At 45.9% G+C, this 25,311-nt stretch overlaps 1 protein-coding gene across 2 annotated transcripts in view; it reads left to right on the top strand.

Annotated features, from left to right (window-relative positions):
* Window positions 1–25,311, top strand: part of UBR4 (ubiquitin protein ligase E3 component n-recognin 4) — a 146,169-nt gene that overhangs the window by 48,730 nt on the left and 72,128 nt on the right. Inside the window, exons 39-63 of one of the 2 annotated variants that reach the window (XM_036746948.1) lie at window positions 563–793; window positions 1,256–1,426; window positions 1,908–2,090; window positions 3,940–4,098; window positions 4,986–5,138; window positions 6,392–6,619; window positions 7,156–7,313; window positions 8,003–8,174; window positions 8,386–8,587; window positions 9,480–9,643; window positions 10,262–10,478; window positions 11,870–12,086; window positions 12,791–12,823; window positions 14,067–14,130; window positions 14,503–14,637; window positions 14,994–15,168; window positions 17,513–17,653; window positions 18,142–18,263; window positions 19,045–19,156; window positions 19,589–19,719; window positions 19,825–20,002; window positions 20,455–20,559; window positions 22,216–22,353; window positions 23,759–23,933; window positions 24,467–24,563. In XM_036746948.1, coding sequence (XP_036602843.1) covers window positions 563–793; window positions 1,256–1,426; window positions 1,908–2,090; window positions 3,940–4,098; window positions 4,986–5,138; window positions 6,392–6,619; window positions 7,156–7,313; window positions 8,003–8,174; window positions 8,386–8,587; window positions 9,480–9,643; window positions 10,262–10,478; window positions 11,870–12,086; window positions 12,791–12,823; window positions 14,067–14,130; window positions 14,503–14,637; window positions 14,994–15,168; window positions 17,513–17,653; window positions 18,142–18,263; window positions 19,045–19,156; window positions 19,589–19,719; window positions 19,825–20,002; window positions 20,455–20,559; window positions 22,216–22,353; window positions 23,759–23,933; window positions 24,467–24,563 — 3,861 coding nt within the window. The remainder of the gene's footprint in view (window positions 1–562; window positions 794–1,255; window positions 1,427–1,907; window positions 2,091–3,939; window positions 4,099–4,985; window positions 5,139–6,391; window positions 6,620–7,155; window positions 7,314–8,002; window positions 8,175–8,385; window positions 8,588–9,479; window positions 9,644–10,261; window positions 10,479–11,869; window positions 12,087–12,790; window positions 12,824–14,066; window positions 14,131–14,502; window positions 14,638–14,993; window positions 15,169–17,512; window positions 17,654–18,141; window positions 18,264–19,044; window positions 19,157–19,588; window positions 19,720–19,824; window positions 20,003–20,454; window positions 20,560–22,215; window positions 22,354–23,758; window positions 23,934–24,466; window positions 24,564–25,311) is intronic. The other variant, XM_036746947.1, reaches the window with a different exon arrangement.

Here is a 25,311-nt window from a genome sequence, read left to right as displayed (position 1 = left end):
TGCTTTGAGAGATGACATCAAGACTAAGGTGCAGGAGCTCCCACTAGGCCCTGCTCAGATCACACTTGCAATATTGTGCTCATTTCTGAGCACCACATTTTAGGGAGACCATTTATTGGCTGGAGAGTGGAGTCAGGATGGGGCAGCTCCTCATTTGTACCATGTGAGGATTGTCTGAAGGAAGTAGGCAGGAGCAGAGAAGACTTAGCAGAGACATTAGTTTTCTTCCTGTATCTGAAATGCTAGCATGTGAAAGAGAGATTGTTCTGCTTGACCTCAAAGAGAAATTCAGAAAGACAAATTGAGATTTAATATAAGGAAGAACTTCACAGTTAGAGGTCTCCAAAACTGGACTGGGGTGACTTAAGAGGCTGTTCATTTTCTTCTTCTGTGCTACTTTTGGGGTATGTTGTAGAGGGGGATTTCTGTTTAGGGATGAATTCAAGATGTGAGATTCTGTAACTTATTCCCATGATTAGCTGCCTCAGGGTCTCAGGTGGTATAGACTCGAAGTCCTGTGTGTAGGGACAGGGCCTTCTGAGTTTTTATTGGTTTTTCTCAGGCTCTGGTGAAGAGGACACCCAGCAGTGGCATGAGCTCCACCATGAAGGAGTCAGCATTTCAGAGTGAGCCCCGGGTTTCTGAGAGTGTGGTGCGCCATTCCAGCAGCACGTCCCCAGCAGACAAGGCCAAGGTCACTATCAATGATGGCAAAGGTGCTGATGAAGAAAAGCCCAAGAAGAGCAGTTTGTGCCGCAGCGTGGAAGGTTGTCGAGAGGAGCTTCAGACTCAGGTGGGCTTCCCAGATGGATCTTACCAAGGATCAGGGATGAGAGTGTGAGGAGGCAGGCAGAAGAGGGCCTCTGGATTCTGGTCATCTGTGGGTCCATTCGATCACCTGGAGTCCCAGAATTTTCACTTCAGTTTCTCCATGTGTGTGATGGAAGTAGCTGTAAATTAGCCATTGGCAGTTACCACTTCAGTAGGTTCTGCTGCCTGATAGCATAAAGTGGAGGAGGGACACTGGAACAGTTAACTGAGTCAGCAGCACAACAAGTTTGGCAGTCGTTTGATTGAAAGGAGAGGTGGGGTTGGGAAGTCTTGAGTTTTTACACAACGAAGTTGGTTGTTCCAATGGCAAGCATGTTGGACTAGGAATGAGAAGTGTATTGTAATGGCACCTCCTCTCAAGGATATTGCAGATATAACACTTTATCTTTGTGCACTTTCATTTCTTCATCTGTTTTTTCCTCAGGCAAACTTCTCTTTCGCTCCCTTGGTGTTAGACATGCTTGGCTTCCTCATGGAGGCCATTCAGATCAACTTCCAGCAGGCTTCAGCTATGGGCAGCAGCAGCCGGGCCCAGCAGGCACTCAATGAGTTACACACCCTGGACAAGATGGTAGAGATGACAGACCAGCTGATGGTAAGTGCCACTGTGCTCATGGAACCAGGCAGTGTGGGGACCATTGAACTTACTGGTAACCAGATTGTGCTCAGTGTTACACTTGATACACTTAGGATGTAGTCTCTACTTTCTTAGGATAAATATATAGCCATAAACGTTTTGTCACCTTACTGCATACCTCCTCTAGTCCTCAGATACTTTTTACCTCCTGTGGTACATAAACTACATAAATTGTGCCTAAGTACTCTTGTTTGTTTTTTTAAATTTTATTTTATTTTTCCCCAATTACATGAAAAGACAATTTTTAGCATTCATTTTTAAAAAAAATTTTGAGTTCCAAATTTTCTCTTTCTCTCCTTCACCTACATCCTCCCTGAGCCACTAAGCAATTTGATATAGGTTATACATTACATTTATTTTTTAAAAGGTAGGCCCAGTACTGGAACATTATTACTTGGTTACATTATCACTGGGTATTCTTTTTCTCCGCTCTGTGTAGGTGCCCACCTTAGGCTCCCAGGAAGGTGCCTTTGAAAACGTCCGGATGAACTACAGTGGAGACCAGGGCCAGACCATTCGCCAGCTCATTAGTGCTCACGTGCTGAGGCGTGTGGCAATGTGTGTGCTGTCTTCACCCCATGGACGACGTCAGCATTTAGCTGTCAGCCATGAGAAGGGCAAGGTGGATCCTCCAGTTCCCTTATTCACTCCCTAGTACTTTTAAAATTTATACTTTATTTTTTTCAACAAACAAAAATTCACATTCTCTCCCTCCTGTTCCAACTCCTCTACTTCACCCCCCCCCCATTGAGAGCAAAAGAAAAACAACTGTCTCTGTCTCTTTCTCTTTGTCTCTCTCATACACACACACACACACACACACACACACAAAATGAGAGAGATATCTATATTTATCTATCTATATCTATAGTGCCCTCTCTATATTCTATACTCAGTCCTTTACCTTTCTCTCAGGGCATGGGTAGCATGCTTTACTAATAGCTCTCTGGAATTGTGTTTGATGATAACACTGATCAAGAGTTGTTTGTCTTTACTGTATTTTCATTCTAAGAATTGTTCTCCTGGCTCTTTCTGTACGATTCACTGTACATCAGTTTATCCAGGTCTTCGTAAGTTTTTCTGAAACTATCTCCATCATTTCTTATGGCCCAGTAGTATTCTATCACATTCATATACCACAACTTGTTTAGTCATTCCCCATTTTATGGGCATCCCTTCAGATTCTCATTCTTTGCCACTACAAGAAAAATATTTTTGTGCATCCTTCATTAGAGTTTGTTTTGCTTGGAAGTAATATCCCCTTAATCTTCTTCTAATTCCCTTTCCTCTGCCCCTTTCCTTACTCTTGTTGAGCGAAATGTATTTTTGTATTCAACTCTGCTTCCCCACTCTGCTCTGTTTATTTAGCTTTCTAATTGTTTAATTGTTAAAAATTGTTTAATCCTTCCCAATTCTTTCTTCCATCATTCTCATTTCTTTTCCATTTTTCCTCTAGTACTCTCATTTCAGTGACAAAGACATTTTTAAACTTTTAAAAATTCTTATTTCATCTCTTTCAGGAATTCTAGTTGAATTTGTGCCCATGCTGTGTTTTTCTTTGAGGCTTTGCTTGTTGATGTTTGCAGTCATCCTCTTCTTCTGGGTTTCTGTCTTGAGTATCTCTGTCACCATATTAACTTTTTATGGTGGGATTCTTTTTTTGTTTGCCCATTTTCCCAGGTTGCTTCTTAACTTCAGACTTGATGTTAGGGTTGGGCTTAGTGCACTTCTGGAGGGAAGGTCTGCACTGGTCCTGTTTGCTACTTTCTTGGAAGTATTGAGTATTGTGTTCCAAGATCTCAGAGACAGCTCAGGTTGGGAATCTTCATTCTTTATGTGGTCCCAGAATAGTCTAGTCCAGGGTAAAGTCTTATTGTGGTCCCTATGGTTTGAGTTCTGCAGGTTCCTTCCCTGGGCTCACATCACCTTCTCAGTCCAACCTTGGATCTTTGACCCAGAATTGGGTAGCAGGCAAAACAGTTGCCAGTTGGCACCTCTCCCTATTGAGCTGCTCTGGTATGGGTCTGGGGGTGCCCCAGTATGGGTCTAAGACATCCTCCTTCCCATGCTCACAGCCTCTCCCTAGGCACTGGAATACTGTGTGTGCAGTGATCCTGGCCACAGCTTGTCTTCGTTTTCTACAGATCTCTCTCCCTATGCCATCATGTAGTGGAAAAGTAACTTACTTGACATTTTCTTGGATTTCCCCATCACGGTTCAGTTGGGTGCATTTTCTAGCTCTGTTTGAAGGAATTTTGTGGGTGGTGGGGGTGGGCAAGGTGCTCTCTACTGCTTCCTGCTATGCTGCCATCTTGACTGCCTGTAATACTAGGAAGGTATTTCTTGCCTAGCTGCCAACCAGAGGGTCCTGGTCACAAAAGAAAAGGAAGAAATCATGCCCTTTTCTGAAGGCTCTATGTCTTCTGACGGTATCAGAACTGGGAATGTATGTTGGCCATGTTCCTTTGCAGATTACTGTTCTGCAGCTCTCTGCACTCCTCAAACAAGCAGATTCCAGTAAAAGGAAGCTGACCCTCACCCGCCTGGCATCAGCACCAGTCCCCTTCACTGTGTTAAGTCTCACTGGAAATCCTTGTAAGGAAGACTATCTTGCTGTGTGTGGACTGAAGGTAAGAGTATAGAGTCAATGTTGGAGGCCGTTAGAATTTTGTAGAGAGTTTTATGTTTTTCTCGGATTGTCAGACTTGTTCCCGTATTAGATTATGTGCTACATGAGGGTAGGGACCCCTCTCTTTTCTATTCTTCACCATGATGATCATAATGCCCTTGACGTAATGCTTAATAAATGTACTGAGTTGAATAGAATACAACAAATGCCTCTATGGCCCCTTCATTCCTCTTATTTTATGGCTGTTGATATACTTTGATTTTAGGCAAAATTAGCTAGAAGATGATCTTTTCTAAGTTCCTTTACCCGACTACTTCTTGCAAGGAGTTTGAAAACTTCTTCATGATAGTTTAAATGGTTGTTTTTAAAGGATTCCTTTCGACAAATTCAGTGAACCTTTTTTGAATGCCAACTGTATACAGTGCCCTAGGGACAGAGATAGAGAGAAACGATATTTTTTGTCTTCATACAACTTTAACCTAGTCAGGGGATACAATTGGCAAACAAAAGATTATTGTACAAAAGAGATGATGAGAAACATGTAAATGTTCAAGTAAAGTGGTGTACAAGGTCCAAGGAGAAAATGGCCATTTGTGACCGGGGGGGTGGGAGGTCAGTGGGGAGAGTGGACATTGCACTCTCTCTTGAAAGGGAAGAAGGGATGAGAATGTCAGTATGCTGAGAATGGGTCTAGAAGGTTCTGGTGGGAAGTATTAAGGACGAGAGAAGATGTCACGACTAGGCAAAGACATGCCACCACCGAGAGGAAGTCTCTGTTTCCAGGCACAGAAGTCATTTGAGAGGTTGAGAAGAGAGGGGGATTTCTGAGACTTGAGCAGGAAAAGTCAGACTGTACTTTGTCTTCTTTGTCCATATGCTGGGTAACAGGACTGCCACGTGCTGACCTTCAGTAGTTCAGGCTCTGTTTCTGATCACTTGGTGCTGCATCCTCAGTTGGCAACAGGAAACTTTATCATCAAAGCTGTGTGGTTGCCTGGTTCACAGACAGAGCTGGCCATCGTTACTGCAGACTTTGTCAAGGTACTCTCTACTTTGGGTATCTTACTCCACAGGAAAGTAAGGGGAAGGGGACAAAAAAAAAGGGGGATAATGATAGAAGGGAGGGCAGGTGGGCAGATTACCTCCTCCCCGGAGGTAATCAAAAGCAAACACCTTTGAAAAGGGATGAGGTCAAGGGAGAAAATTGAATAAAGGGGGTGGGATAGGATGGAGGGAAATATAGTTAGCCTTTCACAACATGAGTATTGTGGAAGTGTTTTACATAATGATACATGTGTGACCTGTGTTGAATTGCTTGCCTTCCTAGGGAGGGTGGGTGGGAAGGGAAGAGGGGAGGGAATTTGGAACGCAAAGTTTTAAAAGCAGATGCTCAAAAAAGAAAAGTTGTTTTTGCATGCAGCTGGGTAACAGGATATATAGGGAATGGGGCATGGAAATCTATCCTGCCCTACAAGAAAGTAAGGGGAAAGGGAATGGGGGGAGTGGGGTGACAGAAGGGAGGGCTGACTGGGGAATGAGGCAATCAGAATATGTGCCATCTTGGAACGGGGCAGGGGAGAGGGTAGAAATGGGGAGATAATTTGTAACTCAAAATCTTATGGAAATCAATGTTGAAAGCTAAAATATTAAATAAAAGTGATAAAATTTAAAAAAGGTACTCTCTACTCTTAGCATTGGTACAATGACTGTGTGGTGATTGGGAGCCTCTGCTAGCCAATGGTGTGCTTCAGAACGCTTTTCAGTGGGGGTGATCCATTGTTATTGTACATCCTTTACTCTCGCAGAGTACCAATGACATCATGAAGGTGATGGCTTGACTTCTGAGTTGTCAGCCTCACTCCTCCAGAGTCATCCAAGTCCAGTGGCAAGACCTAAGTCAAGACACAAGCCTCTATGACTCATTGTTTAGATTTTGATGGCCTAGAATGAGTGTAAAGAGTAGTTGTTTTCTGTTCTGGCCAGAAGCTTTTAGGGTCTTCCCTTCCAGACTGATTTTTTTGTTATGGTAAATCAGGCCATCTTTTGTCTCAATTCTTAGTTTTTGAAAGGGTGTTACCTCAGATCCATTAGGGACTAACAGATTTCAGTGGCTCATTTTGCTTTTGCCAGGCATAAGAAATCCAAGTTAAAACTCATTCTAACCCTTTGTCTACTAGTTTCCAACTCAGCCTGGCAGCCTTGGTTGGCTTAGCTACTGATGAATTAGGTGAGGTTCTCCCAGAGAGGACCAAGAGTTGGCTTCTTGGTAAGTCTTTTATCTCTCTATCCCACAGATATATGACCTCTCTGTTGATGCCTTGAGCCCAACCTTCTACTTTCTCTTGCCAAGCTCCAAGATCAGAGACGTTGCTTTTCTCTTCAATGAAGAGGGCAAGAACATTATCGTTATAATGTCCTCAGCTGGCTACATCTACACTCAGCTCATGGAGGAGGCCAGCAGTGCCCAGCATGGGCCTTTCTATGTCACAAATGTGCTGGAAGTCAATCATGAAGACCTGAAGGTAGGAATGACTTTTCACTTTTCTCTGCCCTCAGTTATTTGATCCTTTAGTCTAACATCCCATTTTATAGCTGAGGAAACTGAGGTCAAGAGTGACAAATTGATATATCCTGTGTTACCCAGGGAATAAGGAACACAGCCAGTATTTGGCCCCTGGGCCTCTGACTCTTAAAAAATATTTTCTCCTCTGCCATGGAGCCTTTTCAGCAGCTTATCCAGGAGAGAGAGAGAGACAATGTTTTTTCTTTTTCTCACTTGATGGCTTGTTTCCCATGACATTAAACACATATTCATGTCCTGAAGGATGAAATTCATTGACCTTAATGATCCACTGTCGTCAGTTCCCAGGGTTTGGGTTATAAGTTTCCCTCAGGAGATGTCCCCTCTGCAGTAGCCTATCGAGGAGGCTGACATGAGATGCCCTGGCACAAGAGTCTGATAGAGCTGTTGACAAGCAGGAGCAGCAGAGGTTTACCTGCCTGTTACAGCTCTGCTGGTGCTTTGCTCAATACAAATGTTGGGTCTGTGTCCCGGCAGGACAGCAATAGCCAGGTTGCAGGAGGAGGCGTGTCTGTGTACTACTCCCACGTGCTGCAGATGCTCTTCTTCAGCTACTGTCAAGGCAAATCCTTTGCAGCCACCATCAGCAGGTCTACTCTGGAGGTGCTGCGTCTCTTCCCCATCAACATTAAGAGGTAGGAGCCAGCTTTATAGCTCATGAGCGGAGCATTCCCTTTATGGTATTGGCTAAAAGCAAAAGAAGTTTTTTGTACCACTTCATCTGAAAACCAAAGTTGAGTCTCTAGATAATAGAATTTTGTGAGAAAGCAGTCATCAGGTTTTAGAAGAAGAAATAAAGTTTTGGAGCCCTTGGAAAAGTTGCTTTAGAGTTACCTCTTGTTTGCGTTTCTGTCGATCACCCACTTTCAGATAAAATCAAGAGCACAAACAGCTGTCCATGCCAGGAAACACACTTTGCTATATATAAACTTGGAGCATCAGACAAGACCCTTTGAATTTGTTTGCTTTGCAATGGTATCAATAGGCTTGTAATTCTGATGTGAATATGCGCCCTAGTCTCCAGGGGCTTAATTTGGGGGCTAAAGGAAAATGTGCATTTAGTCCAGAATAGAATTGGGTCATAAAGATAGCCTAGATGTATTATGTAGTGTCCTTCCCTCCAGTGACGAATGACCAGAGTTGGTTTAGCTTATCTGGTTGGACAGGCATGTGGCCTTTTTTTCCTTTCATATATGATCTTCATTCATTATTAGTTCATGTAATCTGTTGAAGAGAGTGACTTCTTCATTCTTTGGTTTAGTTTAGAATTACTATTTGATGATTGCCACCTAAATTATTGTGGGCCCATCTTTATTTGTTGCAGTACTAATGGTGGCAGCAAAACTTCCCCTGCCCTTTGCCAGTGGTCTGAGGTGATGAACCACCCTGGTTTGGTGTGTTGTGTCCAGCAAACTACAGGTGTGCCACTGGTGATCATGGTGAAACCAGATACCTTTCTCATCCAGGAGATCAAGACTTTGCCAGCCAAAGCGAAGGTTGGTGCCAGTTGCTTCTGTCTTTTCTGCTGTATTCAAAGATCAGTTTTTCTATCCTTATTGTAGAAGACTTGAAGAAGAATTTTGGTCATTTTTCTTCTAGATCCCTTTCTTTGAGGAAGAAGGAGCTGCTGCTATGCCATGATTTCTTAGTTTTGAAGCCCTTTTTAATTGCTGCGGTGATTGATAATTGTCCTTTTTCTCTTCCCAGATCCAGGACATGGTTGCTATCCGGCATACAGCCTGCAACGAGCAACAAAGGACGACCATGATTCTGTTGTGTGAGGATGGCAGCCTGCGTATTTACATGGCCAATGTGGAAAACACATCCTACTGGCTCCAGCCTTCCCTGCAGCCCAGCAGTGTCATCAGCATCATGAAACCTGTCCGAAAGCGCAAGGCAGCTACCATTAGTAAGGCGTGCCCTGCTGCCCCCCATCCCTTTTTAAACTGTTTGATATATGTTTGGATATAATGGCCACTTGTCAGCAGTAGGACAGCAGCTCTAACCTATAGCCAAATACATGTTTGGTTTAGCTCTGATTTGGCTTTGGGGGGAGTCTCTTTGGGTTTTTATCCTTGGGAAACACAGGTTTCCTTTTATTCAGAGGACAACTGGCTTATGTGAACAGAAAGGAGGCATCAGGGTGGGTTGATTTTCTAACAAACAGCTAAGAACTTAGCCTGTGTCTTTGAAGTGATGCGCTGCTCCTTAGGGACAGTGGTACTCCAAGGCAGGAGTATTTGAGTTGGAGCAGAGAGTTCCTCAAGGACTGGTGCCTTAGTGACTCATTTATTGGATGGGTTCATGTAACTCACATTTCTCAGGAGACAATATTAATGATAAATGGGCTAACAGAACTTCTCTTACCTCTTACCTCTCAATGGGAGGGTCAGTGCTGGAGTTGATTGTTGGCAGGAAAAAGAAGGACAATGAAATATCTTCTCTGATACATCCTGAGGGAGTAGCAAGAGCATAGGGCTTGGGAATCACACTATACTTTGTGTCCTGGCCCTGATACTCACCTGGGACCTGAACCAAGTCCCTTCACTTCTTTGAGAATAATAACCCTTATAACCCCTCACTCCCAGGACTGTGGTGAGAAACCTGCTACAGAAATGGGATCTGCTTCTGCTCTGCCTGAGCTACTGTGTGGGCTGCTGAGCTCAGAGTTCAAACGGCGACTTGGGCACAGAGAAAGCAGAGCTTTCTGAATGTGATTTCAGACAGGAGTCTTGTAGATTTGGACAGACTTAGCCAAGGGCTGGGGCTTTCTGACATCTCTCTTTGCTCCCCGCACACAGCTACTCGAACTTCTAGCCAGGTCACCTTCCCCATCGACTTCTTCGAACACAACCAGCAGCTGACAGATGTGGAGTTTGGTGGCAATGATCTCTTACAGGTCTACAATGCACAGCAGATAAAACACCGGCTTAACTCCACGGGCATGTATGTGGCCAACACCAAGGTGAGCAAAAATATGGTCACTGACTGTGCTTATCCTTTAATACAAATGAATGGCATTCAAAAAGTGGGCTTTTTAAACTTTGGATGAGCATATCAAGCAGACGTGTTACCTATTCTACTGTAGTCCCCATACATCACATCTGTAGGAGAATGCCCTTTCCACAGGCCTGTTTCTAACATTGCCGAGAGCATCGTATGTAGTACTCGTGGGGGCAGATAAGGGAGATGAGGAAATGTTAACTAATTTTGGTTGGGCTTGGAGTGAGTGTTTGGAAGTCTGAGATTGAGGAGTACATAGCATGTCAACCGGCCATTCAGCCTATGTCTCAGTCTTTCCAGCCTCAGGAGCAAGGAGGAAATTACTATTCTCATTTTACAGATAGGGATTCTAGGGAGCGGCGTGTTGGATAAGCCATTCAGTCACGGGCTCCGTCAGTCCTTCATGTGAAGATGGCAGGCTTTCTGTGCCTTCTCTTCCTGGGCAATGCATGTCCGCGTCTCCTATGAAACCACCGCAACAGACCCTCCTGTTGCCCTTGCTCCACTCCCGTACCGGCTGGCCACGTGTCTCTGTCACGTTAAAGCCCTGCTTCCTAAGCAGCACTGTCTTTTTCTGCAGCCTGGAGGCTTCACCATCGAAGTGAACAACAACAACAGCACGATGGTGATGACGGGCATGCGCCTGCAGATTGGAACCCAGGCCATCGAACGGGCCCCATCGTACGTCGAGATCTTCGGCCGGACCACACAGCTCAACCTGACCCGGTCACGCTGGTTTGACTTCCCTTTCACCCGAGAAGAAGCACTGCAGGCTGACAAGAAGCTGAGCATCTTCGGTGAGTCGCGGGCGTGCTGACCTTTGGAGAGTGGCCACACGCCTCTCTAGCCTCTCTTCTTGAGCACAGTCAGTCTGGGGCTAAGCGCAAAGAGAGGGCACACTTTGTTGGGGCACGTTCCAGGCCATGCATTTGACTGTTGATAGACTCAGAGTTCTTAGCTAGTGGAACAGCAGCTTTTAGGGCTGTTCTCCCCCCTGGCAAGTGGCACTTAGGAAAAGAGGAGAAAGGGGACCAAATGACATATTCATTGGAAGTCTTCTATTTGCAAAACATTGGGTTGGTCCCTTTTGGAAAACAAAGAAGTATACCATCGTTTGAGCAATGACTTGGCATCTTGGGAATGGGTCATAATCTGCAGGTGGCAGCACTGGACTGGTGGGATAGCGAACAGAGTGTTGGGCATAGAACCAGGAAGACCTGGATTTGAATCCAAGCTGTCACTAGTTGTGTGATCCTGGGCAAGTTACTTAATCTGTCTTTGCCTTAGTTTTCTCATTTGTAAAATGGGGATAATAATAGCACCTTCATTACAGGATTGTTGTAGGGATCAAATACCTGCAAAAAGGGCTTAGCACAGTGCCACGCACATAGTGGGCACTATATAAAAGCAAGTGGTAATAACCCTTCCCTTCCTCTCCCCTCCCTGGGAACTCGCTGCCAAACACCAGAAAGAAAAGGATACACTTGAAAAGTGTAGATGAGAGAAGAGAAGGCAGATAGTGCAATGAGATCTTATTTGTGCACAGTCACTTGTGTGTCTGGGCCATCTTTGCTCATGTCTCTCAGGCAGAGAGCCCAGCAGTCTAAACAGATAGAGTTCCGAGGCTGGAGCCCTGCATTCTTCCTTTTGTCAGATTGAGACTTAGGGAGGCCTGTGTTCCTCACTGGCAAGAGCTTTTGCCTTTCAGTGCTAGGTCCTTTGATCATGCAGTAAAGACAGGCTCAGCTCTGCCTTACTCTTTTACTTGTATGACTATTCTGTCACTTTCAGGAGATGCAGCCATGGCTAATAGCAAGTGGTTGGCATCGTGATTGAGCTAGGAAAGGACTCTTGGAGATGGTTGGTCTGTGTAGGACTGGCTGTATGTGGTCCTGTTGTATGGCGTGGTAACCTCTCAGCGTGACCAAGTCTGGGCACATCTGTTTGAGATCCCAAGACTGAGTTAGTTGTTGTTTGGTTACTGAAGCCAAGAATGTTTGTGGAGGAGTGGAGAATCCTGGAGGTCTTAGGAGCAGAAGCTGGCATGGCAAGCAAAAAAAACATAAGGATAAACCTAACAATGCTTTGATTTGCTTATCTCTGTAGACTGCTCCAATATCTGCCTTTGAAAGGTAGAGGGTCAATCCTGAAGGGAGCCTGCCTCATAAATTGTCTCTTTGGTTTGCAGTTGGGGCCTCAGTGGATCCAGCAGGAGTCACTATGATAGATGCTGTCAAGATTTATGGCAAGACCAAAGAACAATTTGGCTGGCCTGATGAACCCCCAGAGGATTTCCCTTCTGCCTCTGTCAGTAACATCTGTCCCCCCAACGTGAGCCAGGGCAATGGCACTGGAGAGAGTGACACGGCGGCCCCTGCCACCTCCAGCGGGACTGTCCTGGAGAGGTACCAACCTTAGAGTGATTTAACTTTAATATAAATGACTCATCTCCCCTTCTCCTCCCCACTCCATACTCCTGTATGTCTTCAGAATGTGCTTTAAAACAGCTGTCCAGAACTCAGTCTCTGCCCTTCATTTTTGCCTAGCTCACCAATGTTCAATGTCTCCCTGATAGAATCAAAGATCCCTGGAGCCCAGAATACCCCCAAGGCTCCTTTCCCTTCTCCTTATGATACCCTTGAGCTCAGTTTTCCTCCGAGATTTCCTGACTCCTTCCTTTCTTAACTTATTTGGATCAGCCACATAGAACAGAAAGTTAAGTCTCAGGCCTGCTTGCAATTTGAGGAGTCAGTCTTGCAGAGGCTGCTGGCAGGTCCTCCTGGACTCTCTGGTCTTACTATCCTCTGGTCTCTTTCTGTAATAGCCACTTTTGTGGGAGCAGCCTTGCTTGTCCGAGGCTGCCCTCTGCATCCTGGGGATCAGTTCAAGGGTCTCCCAGAACATGCCTTATGCTTGGCTTTGTGCAAGGAGGCTTGGCTGGGTATCTTACGATGCAAGATATTGACTTTCTTAACTTATAAGAGCCAAGAAGAGGCTGGCTGTCAAGCACTTTTTCCCTGCCCTCCCCTTCCCCGTATTGATTTATGGTTTCCACTTTTCTCTGAGCTTCACATATTTTCTTTCCTTTTTTTCTTTGCTTCTCCCCAAGTTCTGAAACTGAGTCCCTAACCAAGCTGGATCGGTTAGTATTGCCCTCCTTTCCTCTGCACGAGTGAATGTGTGTCCGAGAGCACCATGAGCAGTGATGTGGCTTGGCATTGACCCTGCTTCTGTTGACAGGGGCCATTCTGCTTCTTTGCTTTCTGCTTCTTGCATGGCTGCAGGCTTCTCCCCCTATACAGATGGGTTGGCCTGAGGAGTTTAGGCCCATTTGGTGTCACTGTTGCCTGCCTCGCAGACTGACTTGTAGCTTGCTCTTTCCTACCCTTTTCCTTTCTGACCTTTCTTTACCATGTGTTTATGGCCAAGGGAAGAAAAATGTGTTATCTGCTTGATCACAGATAAGCAGTCAGAGAGCTTACTTGATCACAGTTGTTTCTTGAGTCCTTTCTCATACCTTTCCTTGTTCTTTGCTCCACTTCTCTACCTGCTTTTGCCCTTTTCTCTCCTACTACTCCTTCCACACTTCTCTCTCTGTGTGCCAGAGCTTTATATGTCAAGATACTGGGTTTTTTCATTATAACATACTTGTGAGAGTTGGGGCAGAAGACTCAGGAGAGTGTTGGCAAGATGTTTCTTTGGGGGATCTTGAGCTTTGGTAACAGTATTGCTTATCTACCCCTTTCCTTGAGTGTCTGATGGGCAGGTAAACAGCATCCGATTGGCACCTTAGATATGCCATCACTGGAGTGTTGGCAGTGCCGTGCCCATGATAACCCAGTGTCTTCTCTCCCCTTTGCTGTGAGTAGCTTCCATACTCGGGGTTCCCAGGAAATGCTTGTGTGGCCTTTGCTGAAGGTGTAGGGGATACCCGAAAGGACTATGGTCGTGGTGTAACTTTTGCTCACTTCAAGAAGTATTCAAGAATACTCTTTCCTTGGGGGCACCCCATCATTCCTTGATCTCTGTACCCCTGTGCCTCTGGCTGTGTTGTGTCCAGGTTGTTAAGCCAATTCCAGTGATCCTTGCCACCGGCAGCAGAGGGAACAGTTTTATCCTCTTTGAGAGAGAAAAGCCCTGTCTTTGAGCTGCGGATTATGAGCAGGGCCCCAGGTTGATGTGTGAGGGGGAGCCAGGTTTCACTCTGGCCTGTGACACAAGGAAGCGATATGCATGGTGCCTGTGGCTGGTCTTATCACGCTCTGATTCTGTCCTTGGCATTCAGCAGCTGTCCCCAAGCTACCCACAGCTGTAGTCTGCCTAGGCCAAAGCACAAGGGGGAGGCGGGCTGCTTGACTCAAGCTGCTTTTCTCTCTTCCCTCCAGGCTAGTGGGGAGTTCTTTAGAAGCCCTTGAAAGCTGCTTTGCTGTGGGCCCTGTGAGTGAAAAGGCAAGTGACTTCTTCAAAGCCATGGGAGCTTTCTGACAAGGCGTGTGGGTCCTCAGAGCTTTCTGGTCTCATGTTTGAAGAGCTTGGCCTCTGTTTGGCATGGGCCCTGGGAGTTGGTTACAGGGGAGCAACCCTGGGGGAACACACAGTGTCTGCACCCTTGTGTGGTAACCCTGGCTATGCTGCGGCCTTGCCAGAGCCAGGCCCAGGCCACTGGTTTAGGGCTTGAGACCCTGCCATAGTTGAGTCCTATAAGAGATGGGCCTCCTGAAGTGGTGGGAGAAGCAAGGGAGGGAGAGCAGGAGCAGGCTCTTTGGGTCTGCATTGATACTAATCTCTCTGCCCTCTCTTTCTTTGTCCTCCTGGGACCAGGAAAAGAGCAAGGCTGCAGCTCAGGAGCTGGCTACCATGCTGCTGTCTATGCCAGCACCTTCCAGCGTCCAGCAGCAGACGAAGAGCCTCCTTGCGAGCCTTCACACCAGCCGTTCAGCATATCACAACCACAAGGTAATCACCTGAGAGGCCCCTCGGGGCCTAGGAGCCCAAGTGTCCCTCAGATTCATCTTTCCTAACTCTTTCTCTCAAGAGATGCCTGAGCCTCTGATAGAGTGGAATTTGGGGAGTGGAAACTATAGCTAACATGGAACAGAAGGGAAGATGAGTTCTCTACTGCAGGTGTGAACCTGGAGAGCTAAGATCAGGCTCTGCTGGAGAGGCTGTTCACTCGTAACACCCACTCACATTTAGCTCCCTGCCCCTTTGGGCATGGAGGGTGGCCTTGCTGCTGCTGCCTCCCCAGTCCGTAGGCCCCAGCCCTAGCCCCTGCTTTTGGCCAGTCCCATGTGAGCCTGCTGTTTTAACAGGACCAGGCCTTGTTGAGTAAAGCTGTGCAGTGCCTCAACTCCTCTGGCAGTGACGGGAAGGAGCTGGACCCAGAGGTGTTCCAGCGGCTCGTGATCACCGCTCGTTCCATTGCCATCATGCGCCCCAACAACCTGGTCCATTTCACCGAGTCCAAGGTGCCTCCAGTGGAAGCAGGTGAATGGAACCTTGGGTGGCCACACCCTTCCTCAACTATTTATCCTCCTGACTGTCCTGCGGAAGCACTGAAACAAGGACAAGGGAAATGAGAGAGTGATTCACGTTACCTTTGTCTCCCCTTATTTCTGGAAGAAAGGATCATGGCTAAGTATCTTGCAGCAGCTGTCTACCTGTTCTCCTTGATTCCATTATCAGCCCTCTCTAATCCACCATACATTCTGCTGCAAAAGTGACCATCTTACTGTCCTGGCTAATCATGTTAGTACAGACTCCTTAGTTTGGCATTCAGGGCTATCTGGCCTGCCTTTGTAGCCTTGCTTCACACTCTTCCTCTTCCTGTGTTCTACAGCCCTAATACACTGTGCTGCTCGGCACTCCGCAGCCTCATCCTTCCCTTCTGCGCCGTGCCTCCTGCACTGGCCTGGAATGTAATCCTCCTTTTCCCATCACCGCCATCTTCCCTCCATCTCCACTTGTTAGCGCCTTAATCATCGGTAATGCCTCATTACAATGCCGCCTTAGAAAATCTGAGGCTGACCTGGCCTCTAGTGAGGGGCAGCTTCCATGCCCCAGAGCAGCCTGATAGTGTCTTGTATCAAACCTCAGCTTACCTCTTTGAAAATTTTCATTTATTGATCCTAATTCTGTTAACTGGGACTTAGCAGAAGAATTTTAGTCCTTGTTCCATCTAACAGTTTTTCAGATTACTTGAAGCTCACTACCATCTTTTAAGTCTTTTCGTATCTAAGCTAAACACTCCCAGTGCCTTCACTTGGTCCTCGTGTGGCATCCTCTGGAATCCCTTCATCTCAGTAGTCTGTTGTCTGTCTGTGGTTGCTTTCCAGATGACTAGTATCTTCCTTAAAATGGGGATTACAGAACTGAGGACAGTGCTGTAGAGGTGATCCGATTGCATTCCCTGATCTTGGGAAAGATCTTTTGGCAGTGAGGTGGCCCAGTGGGTAGGACACAGGGCCTAGAGTCAAGAAGACCTGAGTTCAGATCAAGCCTCAGACACTTCCTAGCTGTGTCACCTTGGGCAAGTCACCTAACCTCCCTTTGCCCTCAGTTTCCTTATCTGTAAAATGAAGATAATAGTTGCACCCACCTCCCAATGTTGTTCTGAGGATCAAATGGGGTAATATTTGTAAGATACTTAGCATGGCGCCTGGCAACATAATAAGCGCTATTTAAATGTCAGTCGTTGTGGCTCAGCTAGAATGGGTTTCTCCTTCCATTTAGCTATTTAACTCTTAGAGCACTTTGACCTTGTTTTATTGCTTTATATTTTGTATTATTGCTTTTTGTGTGCATGCTCTATATCCTCTATTGCAGACTACTTAAGAAACTTATTTATCTTTCTGTCTGTTGAGTTGAAATGACTAGAATCTTTCTTTGAGAAGCACTCACAATACCAGAAAAAGTGATAATCCTTCATTGAGTACCACTTCCATGTCCCTGAGTCAGTGACTTCCTCTTTGCTCACCTATCCTTTCAGTGTTCCCATCGGTCTTCGGCTAACTCTAGGCCATTATTAGGCATTTTAAAAAGAACCGAAGTCTATTCTGTGGAGCTATCCACTTTCTAGTATTTTTTATCTTGTAGGTATTGCTGTAGGGTCCACTTCTAAAACATGCCTTTCCACAGAGTCCCTTCTGATCATCCCTTGTGTTTGGCATCAGTAGTATCAGTAGAGATAATATGATATCTGGGTAGAACGTATGTTTTGCGAGACATCACTTCCCTTACCCTCTAGAGTTGAAGACTCTTAACCTTTGGGGTATAACTCAAAGCCACACCTGGGTTCTGACTGTGTTAGGGCCCTAAGGTAATGTTTGTCTTTATGCGGTTCAGCTGTTGCTTCATAAATTCTGTGGCCATTGTCCGGTTTTGGTCCTAACTCCCTAACTCTTATCCTGCAGAGCCCCCATGCCAGCACTCTTAATTTATCCTCAAAAGGTTATTTATTGATTTCTTTGTAGTCATCTCTTGTTCACATTTTTCCTTTATCCATCATCTTTTCATTCTTTTTCCTCACAATTTGTGCCCCTGGGATTATCCTAGAAAAACTTTGATACTGATGGCAGAGTGGAAAGGTCCCAGAACTCTCCCATTTCTTTAATGCCGGTGAAAAATTGTTCTAGAATGTGCCTTCCTTAGTCTTATTTTTTTACTTGTACATTCCTGTTTTTTCAAGGAGTTTTGAAACAGCTCTCCTTTTGATTGGGGCCTCTCTTGAAGCTATCTGCATAGGCAAAATCCCTGACTTTAGTGAACCTTAATGAAAATTAAATTTCATCCCCAGCTTACCACCATTAATAATTTTCTTTCTGCTGCTTAGAAGGAGTGGATGAGGGGAAAGAGCCCCAGAAACATACGGAAGGGGATGGCTGTACTTTCATCACCCAGCTCATCAGCCATTTCTGGAAACTGCATGCATCTAAACCCAAGAATGCCTTTCTGGCACCTGCCTGCTTACCAGGTATTTCATTAAAATAGCTGTTTTGTTTGGTTTTTGTTCTCAGGGAATGGTCAGTTAACAATCAGAAGGTGTTTATTAGCACTTACTATGTAATAGGCATTAGGCTAAGGGCTTGGAACATAAAGAGAGGCAGAAAAGGACATCCCAGGGCAGGATGGGAATGGTCAGGGATGGGTGCTGATACACCCAGGCAAAGCAGCAAATACCCACTTAGTTTATCTTAGTGAGTGTATGGTTATGAATCCATGAAATATTTGGTACCTTCAGTCTTTTGAGGATCATTTAAGAGAGAGAGAGATTGAGATTATTTTAGGTACATGCTGTGATAATGACCCACAATTTCATTGTCTTCAGTGCTTGCTTCCTCTGCATTTTCTCTGAGAATAACCTTCCAGCCAAGAAACAGGAATTTAGCCATTTTAAGTGATGAGAGTTTTCTTCCGATCTTGCACAGTCTTGTATTTTCTAATTCTTTTTCCTCTTTTTAGGTTTGACCCATGTTGAAGCTACTGTCAATGCACTGGTGGACATCATCCATGGCTACTGTACTTGTGAGCTAGACTGTATCAGCACAGCCTCCAGGATCTACATGCAGATGCTCCTGTGCCCTGTGCGTATCAACACACTTTCTGACCATCCTGTGGCATTCTCACAGGGGCCAATGCTGAGTATCTGAACAGAGAATCTTTTTTAAAAATCTCACTGTTGGATTGGGAAAATTGGGGGAGGTCTCATGCTGCCAAAACTTGTTTCCTGTCCTCATATTTTTGTACCCACTGGTTTCTTGGGAAAGTGACTAATGAAGCAACATGGTATAGAGGGAATCAGAGGACCTTGCTTTGAATTCTAGCTCTTAGTAGCTTATTTTTATTAGCCCTTTTATTAACATTGGTCAAGCCATTTAACTTCTCTGAACCTCAATTTCTTCACCTCTAAAATGACTGAATTGAACTTGATCTCTATAGCCTTCTCTAGCTCTTAAGTTTGTGATCTTGGAAATGGAGAAACATTTTGAATAGCAACTGGATGTGCTTAAGGCTTGTGTTCTCCTTCCAAATGCCCTCCCACCTTGAGAGGATACAAGAGTTAGAAGCACAGGTTATTGTAGCATAGAACTAAGGTCATTCCTGAGAAGCTATTCATTTTTTTATCTTTGATTCAAAACAAACACAAGAAATACCTTGACTTTCTACGTACTGTCTAACAGTCTGGTGTTTTATATGGATGACTAATCCATCTGTTACTGTAGTGGATGTATATTATGTTAGGGGTCAGGGATGAAAGGCTGACCTGATCCAGCTGGGTCTCAGGATTAGTCAGAAAGTCTAGGTATTGATTGATTTGATGAGTACCTTGAAACCCAGTTGTGATGGCTTCCATTTATATTTCAGGATCCTGCTGTGAGCTTCTCCTGCAAACAGGCTCTGATCCGAGTGCTAAGGCCCAGGAACAAGAGGAGACATGTGACGCTGCCCTCCTCCCCTCGGAGCAACACTCCCATGGGTAATGCAGGCCTGGCTAGCTGTTTGGCATGTGGTGCTCAGATGCTCTCAAGGGTCATCCAAGTGCCTGGATGCTCAGTCTCTCTGGAGTTTCAAGTTAAGCTTCTTTCTTCAGGTGTACTGTTATTACTCCACTCATGGTCCTCTGACAGTAGACTGTATTTCATCTCCCTGAGACAAACAGTGGTGTTCTTTTTCCTGTCTTGCCCAAGGTCACCTAGGATTAGGTGGGAAATGCCTGCTGTCTTCATCTTCTCAGGCTAAACTGGCAAGGTGTAGAGCTTAGAGTTCCAAGTAAGGTCCAATGCTTTAAAGCTCCTAGTGCCAGATTGCCACTGTCCAGATGTCCATGATGTACCATGATGTAACCTGCTATAGCTGGAGAAAGGGAGAAGTCAGGAGCCCTGAGATGACCTAGATTTCTCTCACCCAGGGGACAAGGATGATGATGATGATGATGATGCTGATGAGAAGATGCAGTCCTCGGGGATTCCGGAGAGTGGGCACATCCGCCAGGAGAGCCAAGAGCAGAATGAGGTGGACCATGGAGACTTTGAGATGGTGGTGAGTCTTAGCCTGTCGGGAAGGGAGCACAGGGCTGTTGTGAAGCAGCCCTTTCACTTTTCTGAGGTGTACAGCAGGGGCACTTAGCCGGCTTTCTCCCTGCAGTCTGAGTCCATGGTGCTGGAGACAGCCGAGAACGTGAACAACGGCAACCCTTCTCCCCTGGAGGCTCTCCTGGCTGGTGCAGAGGGTTTCCCTCCCATGCTGGACATCCCACCCGATGCAGATGATGAGACTATGGTGGAGCTGGCCATTGCCTTGAGCCTGCAGCAGGACCAGCAAGGTAGAAGGCTTTCCTAGCAATTGCTGTGGCCCCGCAGGAACGGCCTGTGGTGGTGAATGGTTTTCATTTGACTTATTAGCTTATGCCCAGATTTGGGAGATGAGGTTGATCTGGGTAACCGCTGCTCGGAGACACAGGTGGAGAGTGACAAGAGGGGTCGCCTTCAGTGGATTTCATCTTAAGTTTTTCTCAGGCCTATCTCTGGTTATTTCTTTCTGAATCAGTTTGGCTTCTCTGGCCTGTGTCCTCGTTTGAACAGATGGATGCTTCCTACCATCACCCATCACCCAAGCCTGGTGGGTGGACGGCAGTGGCTGTTTAAAGACCTCCTGCTGGCCAGGAAGGAGCCACGCGCTGGTGTTAGAGGCTCTCAGGAACAGCAGGTGGCCTGAGTAGTATTGTGGTTAAGGGGTTGGAGGGGGTGTGATGCTCACTCTCCACTTGTTTCCCAGGCAGCAGCAGCAGTGCCCTGGGCCTGCAGAGCCTGGGACTGTCCGGCCAGGCACCCAGCTCTTCCTCCCTGGACGCAGGAACCCTTTCTGACACCACAGCATCAGGTAACTGTCCGCAGCAAGGAGCGAGGCTCAGGGCCCCAGGACCCTGAGGCCTCCCTGCCTGTGCTGCGCAAGTGTGATGGGCAGCTGCTTTGACAAGCCGTCTCAGGCTCACGGCTTCTGCTTTGGCTGGAGGCCACGTGTGTCAGAGGCGTCTTAATAAATACTGCTTGGCAGCAGCGCATGTCTGTCTTCTCTGTCCCTTCCCTGCTGCAGTCCGACTCCACCTGGTGCCATGAGGGAAGGCCTAGAAAAGGCCTGGTGGCTGGCGAAGTCTGGGCTCTGTGGAGCCCTACGGTCTCCACTGGAGGGCTTTGTAGCATTTGGGGCAGGAAATACAGACCCCATCTTTCATTTTTTCCTCACCACTTTTAGGTAAAACTGAAGTGGCAAGAAGTGAGAGTGTGCTTCAGGTGAAATTCGTGTGACCTTTGGATCAGTTTGACACCAACACTGTTAACTTTGGGCTCAAAGGCTGAGGGATAGCATGGACTTGAATATTTACAGATAATCCCTAAACCTCACTGTAGTCCTAAGTTCAACTTCTTTGCAACAAAATTTTTACCAGGCCTGGTAAAAAAAAAATATTTGACCAACGTGAATATCATCAGTTTTTCAGTTCCCTCACTCGTGTCCTTGTGAAGGTATAAATGGGTGAAGAATTAGACCCAAATTGAGGCCAATGAGAGAAAGAGGGGTTTGCAGTAGAGAGCCTGAATAGTGGATTTAGTGGAAACCCAGTCCTTTCATAGGCCAAGGGTTGACTCCAGTATGTTTTTAGACCATGTTTCCCTATTTTCTGTTTCTTTTCTTTTGGAAATCTTACCTTAAGAAGATGAGCAAAGAAGAAACCAGTGCAGCCTGCTGTTTCCCCTCCACCCCACAACCACCACCATGGCCTGTAGCTTCTCTTGAGGCTCATTGAATGACTGCTCCTGGAGTGTTAGAGCTTTGAGATGGATGTTGTCTTTTGTGCACTGTGGCTTACATAACCGTGCTCTGTGTGGCTTTCTTGGCTGGTCCTCCTTGGTGTGTTGCATCCAGTATTTTCCTCCTGTCTCAGTTCAGTCCTGATCCTGGATGCTGTGGCTGTCTCTGGGGAATTTCCTTGCTTCATTATTAGCATCTGATGAGGCTAATTAGAAAGTCCAAAACCTCCCATTGAACTCTTTCCATGCCAAATGATTTAAAAAAGAGAGAAAGAAATGGGCTGGTTTGTGAAAGCTCATGGTGTATGGTTGATGAGTAAACATTATGGGCTTTTCATAAAGGAGGCATCCTTGGGAGATCAAAGTAGAGATAAATGCCCATTATAATTTAGAGTCCCTTGCTTTGGATGATTGTGACCAGCCAGTGTCAGGAACACCTAGACACTAATGACCATGATGTATTTTATTTGGGAAAATTTTGTTGAATGTCAGTCATACTCAACTTGTAGCATAATGCAGTGGCTAAGGAAATACCCAGTGAACTGGGTTTTCACTTCTGTCTAAGTAGCAGTGAGCTGTGTATGATGTTCGTTCCTCTTGAAGATTAACCAGCAAAGCTATCTCTTGGACAACAGGATGTAAACTGCATTGTGTCCCTTGCACCATGTGGTTTGATGCTGTCACACCAAAGCAGTGTTTTTACCTGTAACAGCTCTTGTTACTCTCTCAGCTCCAGCATCAGATGATGAAGGCAGCACGGCCGCAACCGATGGCTCCACCCTTCGGACTTCTCCTGCCGATCATGGCGGTAGTGTGGGCTCCGAGAGTGGAGGGAGCGCCGTGGACTCAGTGGCTGGAGAACACAGTGGTAATGTCTCAAGAGGGCCTGTGGAGAGGGTAGTGACAAAGGGAGAAATTACTGTCTGGATGCTAGGCCTAGATTGCAGCAAGTGGACATAGCTTGAACTCAGGTGTTTTATATGCTCCTTGTTGAGATGCATTTGAAGCTATAGGTTTTTTTTCCTTAATAAATTTTTATTTATATCTTTTTATATCATCTACATTTCCCACTGTACCCCTCTCCTCACTCACTAACCCAAAGCCATTCCTTTTAATAAAGAATTTTAAAAGAGGAAGAAAAAAGAAGTCTAACAAATCTAACTGATGTACTGAAAAAGGCTGATGTTCTGTGCAGTATTCCATGGTCCTGAGCTCTTTGCAGAATCTAGGGGAGGTAGCTTCCCAGATCTCTTCTTTGGGACCAAGCTTGAATCTAGAGGTTTAAGCTAAGTCTTGAGGCCAAAGGGTTAAATACTGAGAAAGATACATCACTGTTCTTTGATTATCAGGGCTAGTGGAGGGGAACCGTTGGGGTTCAAATAATCCCAAGTGGTGATTAATCTAAAAATCTTTTTTTATTTGGCTTTGGAGGCTTTTTCTGTGTATTATTTCCTTCCCTGGATTATTAAAATCAGCTTGCATTCCCAAAATGCATAGCAGTTCATTGAAGAACTGTGGGGGGTTGGAGGGGGGTATCTGACGTCAAAGCAGCTGAAAGTGAGCCTTCCTTCCAAAAATTCTCTTAAAGCACTTTCTCTGGAGCTTTCCTTTAAATTCCAGTTACTTGTAGCACATAATATTTGTGTGTAGCTTTTATTTCCTGCCCACCCCAAACCCTCCATTAGATTGTAAACTCCTTGAGGACAGGGGCTGTCATTCTTCATTTTGTGTCTAGCACTAAGCTTGGTAGGCGCTTTAAGTTGATTGAATTAGGGTGAATAGGGGTAACCAGCCTGAGACAAAAAATTCTATTTGAAAAACTTCAAGTCAGCTCTAGTTTACTTCTAGGATCTTGAGCCAGTATAAATTTTCTCTGAGGCGTGCTGGCAGAGCTTAGGTCAGAGACTTTGATAGTCTTTGATAGTGGCTAGGATTCCCCAGTACGCCAATGGAGGTTCATCCAGGGATGCACGTTGTACCTCCTCTGTGCCTTCCTCCCACTATCTGCTGTCCTTCCTGCTAGCAGGATATCATCCTGTTAAAGAGGAGCGATGACTTGCGGCCCCATTAGCTCAGCTTGAGAGAGCACTGGAGAAGCCAGGCTCCTAAGCGCCAGCTCTTTGGAGGCTCTTAAGTGTCACGTGGAGAAAAATGATTTGAAGACCACTGACTCTACCCATAATCCTAGCTGGCCACTCGGGAGAGGGTGGAGAAGGGAGAAAGTGTTGCTTCTCTTTGAGGCTGATGGTGTTTTTTGACTTCCTTTTCTTCAGTGTCAGGACGGAGCAGCGCCTATGGTGACACCACAGCAGAGGGACACCCAGCCGGGCCAGGCAGTGTTAGCTCCAGTACTGGAGCCATCAGCACCACCACAGGCCAGCAGGAAGGAGATGGCTCAGAGGGAGAGGGAGAGGGGGAAGCTGAAGGAGACATCAACACCAGTAACAGGTCAGGACCTATAAGGTATAATGGAGAAAATGCTTCTTACCTGGGCAGGTGAGGACTGGGGGCTAAAAGAGAAGGAGTGGATTTTACTTTGTCACTCTAAACACGACCACCTTAGAAAACTGATTAAAATCTTATAGCTAGTAGAGATTTTAGTTCTTTTCTATTCTAATTTAGTCTCACATTTATCTTAATAATCCTGTTGTTGTCAAAAAGTCTGTCTCCTTTCTTCACTCTAGTTTTTCCTGCCTTATCATTATCCATAAATTGGTGTTAATACTTGTGAATACTTGATCTAAGTTGTTGAAATGGCTAGGGGACTGGCCTGCTTTGCCTTGTTCCATTACTGGTGGTTAGTGATGACAGTAATGATCTTTTTGACCTGAGAAAGCTTATGGGCTTTTTGGGCCTTCATTTGTCCACCAAGACCTTTTTTGATCAGTGGTCATTTGTTCACCCCTAATTCAGAAGGAGAGACCTCTGTTTTCTAGGTTATGGTGAATATTCCATATATGCTTTTTTTTTTTTTAAATAAGACTGCACATGGTCCGCCTGATGCTGTTGGAGAGGCTGCTGCAGACCTTGCCCCAGCTGCGCAACGTAGGTGGTGTCCGAGCCATCCCCTATATGCAGGTACCTATCAGGTCATCCTGGAGCTGATTGTGCTGTACATGGGTAGGCCATGATCATGCACCCTTCCTTTCTCCTCTTGCTACATGACCCCTGGATCTGGCTTGGTGTCAGGGTTATAAAATATTAGAACTGGAGGGGATTGTAGAGGCTATCTAGACCAACTCATTTATAATACATGAAGAAACTACAACTCAGAAAAGTGAAATAAATTGCCTAGGATCATATGAGCAGTTAGCAGAAGAGCTATGAAGGAGACCAGGCTCTCATGGCCAGAGCCCTAGTTCATGCCCCCTTCCTCCTCATCGATAGTAGTGGTCTCCTGCCAGAAGGACAGGTCTGAGCATGTCATCCCTGTGTTTAATAAACTCCACTGGCCCTCCAGAATTCTCCCAGCCTTCTTGCATGTTGTTCCCTCTCCACCTTCTGCAATCTCCTGTTCGTCACCCATGACCCTCTTACTTCCTCTCCACACTGGCATTCTCTCAGCACTGGAATGCCCTTCCTCCTCACTGCCACCTCTTAGAATCCTGTGCTTTCTTCAGGTCTCAGCTCAAGCATCACCTTCCACACTGGGTGTCAGACTCGATGCATAGCCTCAGGCATCTGTTTCTGTTTGAGGTCGATACTACTGTTCGACACCTGCTTTTCTTGGTCACTCACTTCTACCCTGCCACTGCTGTTGGTGCCTCACTTCCCAAAATTACTGCATTTTACAGCTTTGGGCATGGATCTCCCCCAATGGATTGTA

The sequence above is a fragment of the Trichosurus vulpecula genome, chromosome 2 (assembly GCF_011100635.1).
Source record: "Trichosurus vulpecula isolate mTriVul1 chromosome 2, mTriVul1.pri, whole genome shotgun sequence".
Taxonomy (NCBI): domain Eukaryota; kingdom Metazoa; phylum Chordata; class Mammalia; order Diprotodontia; family Phalangeridae; genus Trichosurus; species Trichosurus vulpecula.
The sequence above is the reverse complement of the archived record's forward strand: the minus strand, read 5'-3'. Positions and strand labels throughout refer to the sequence as shown.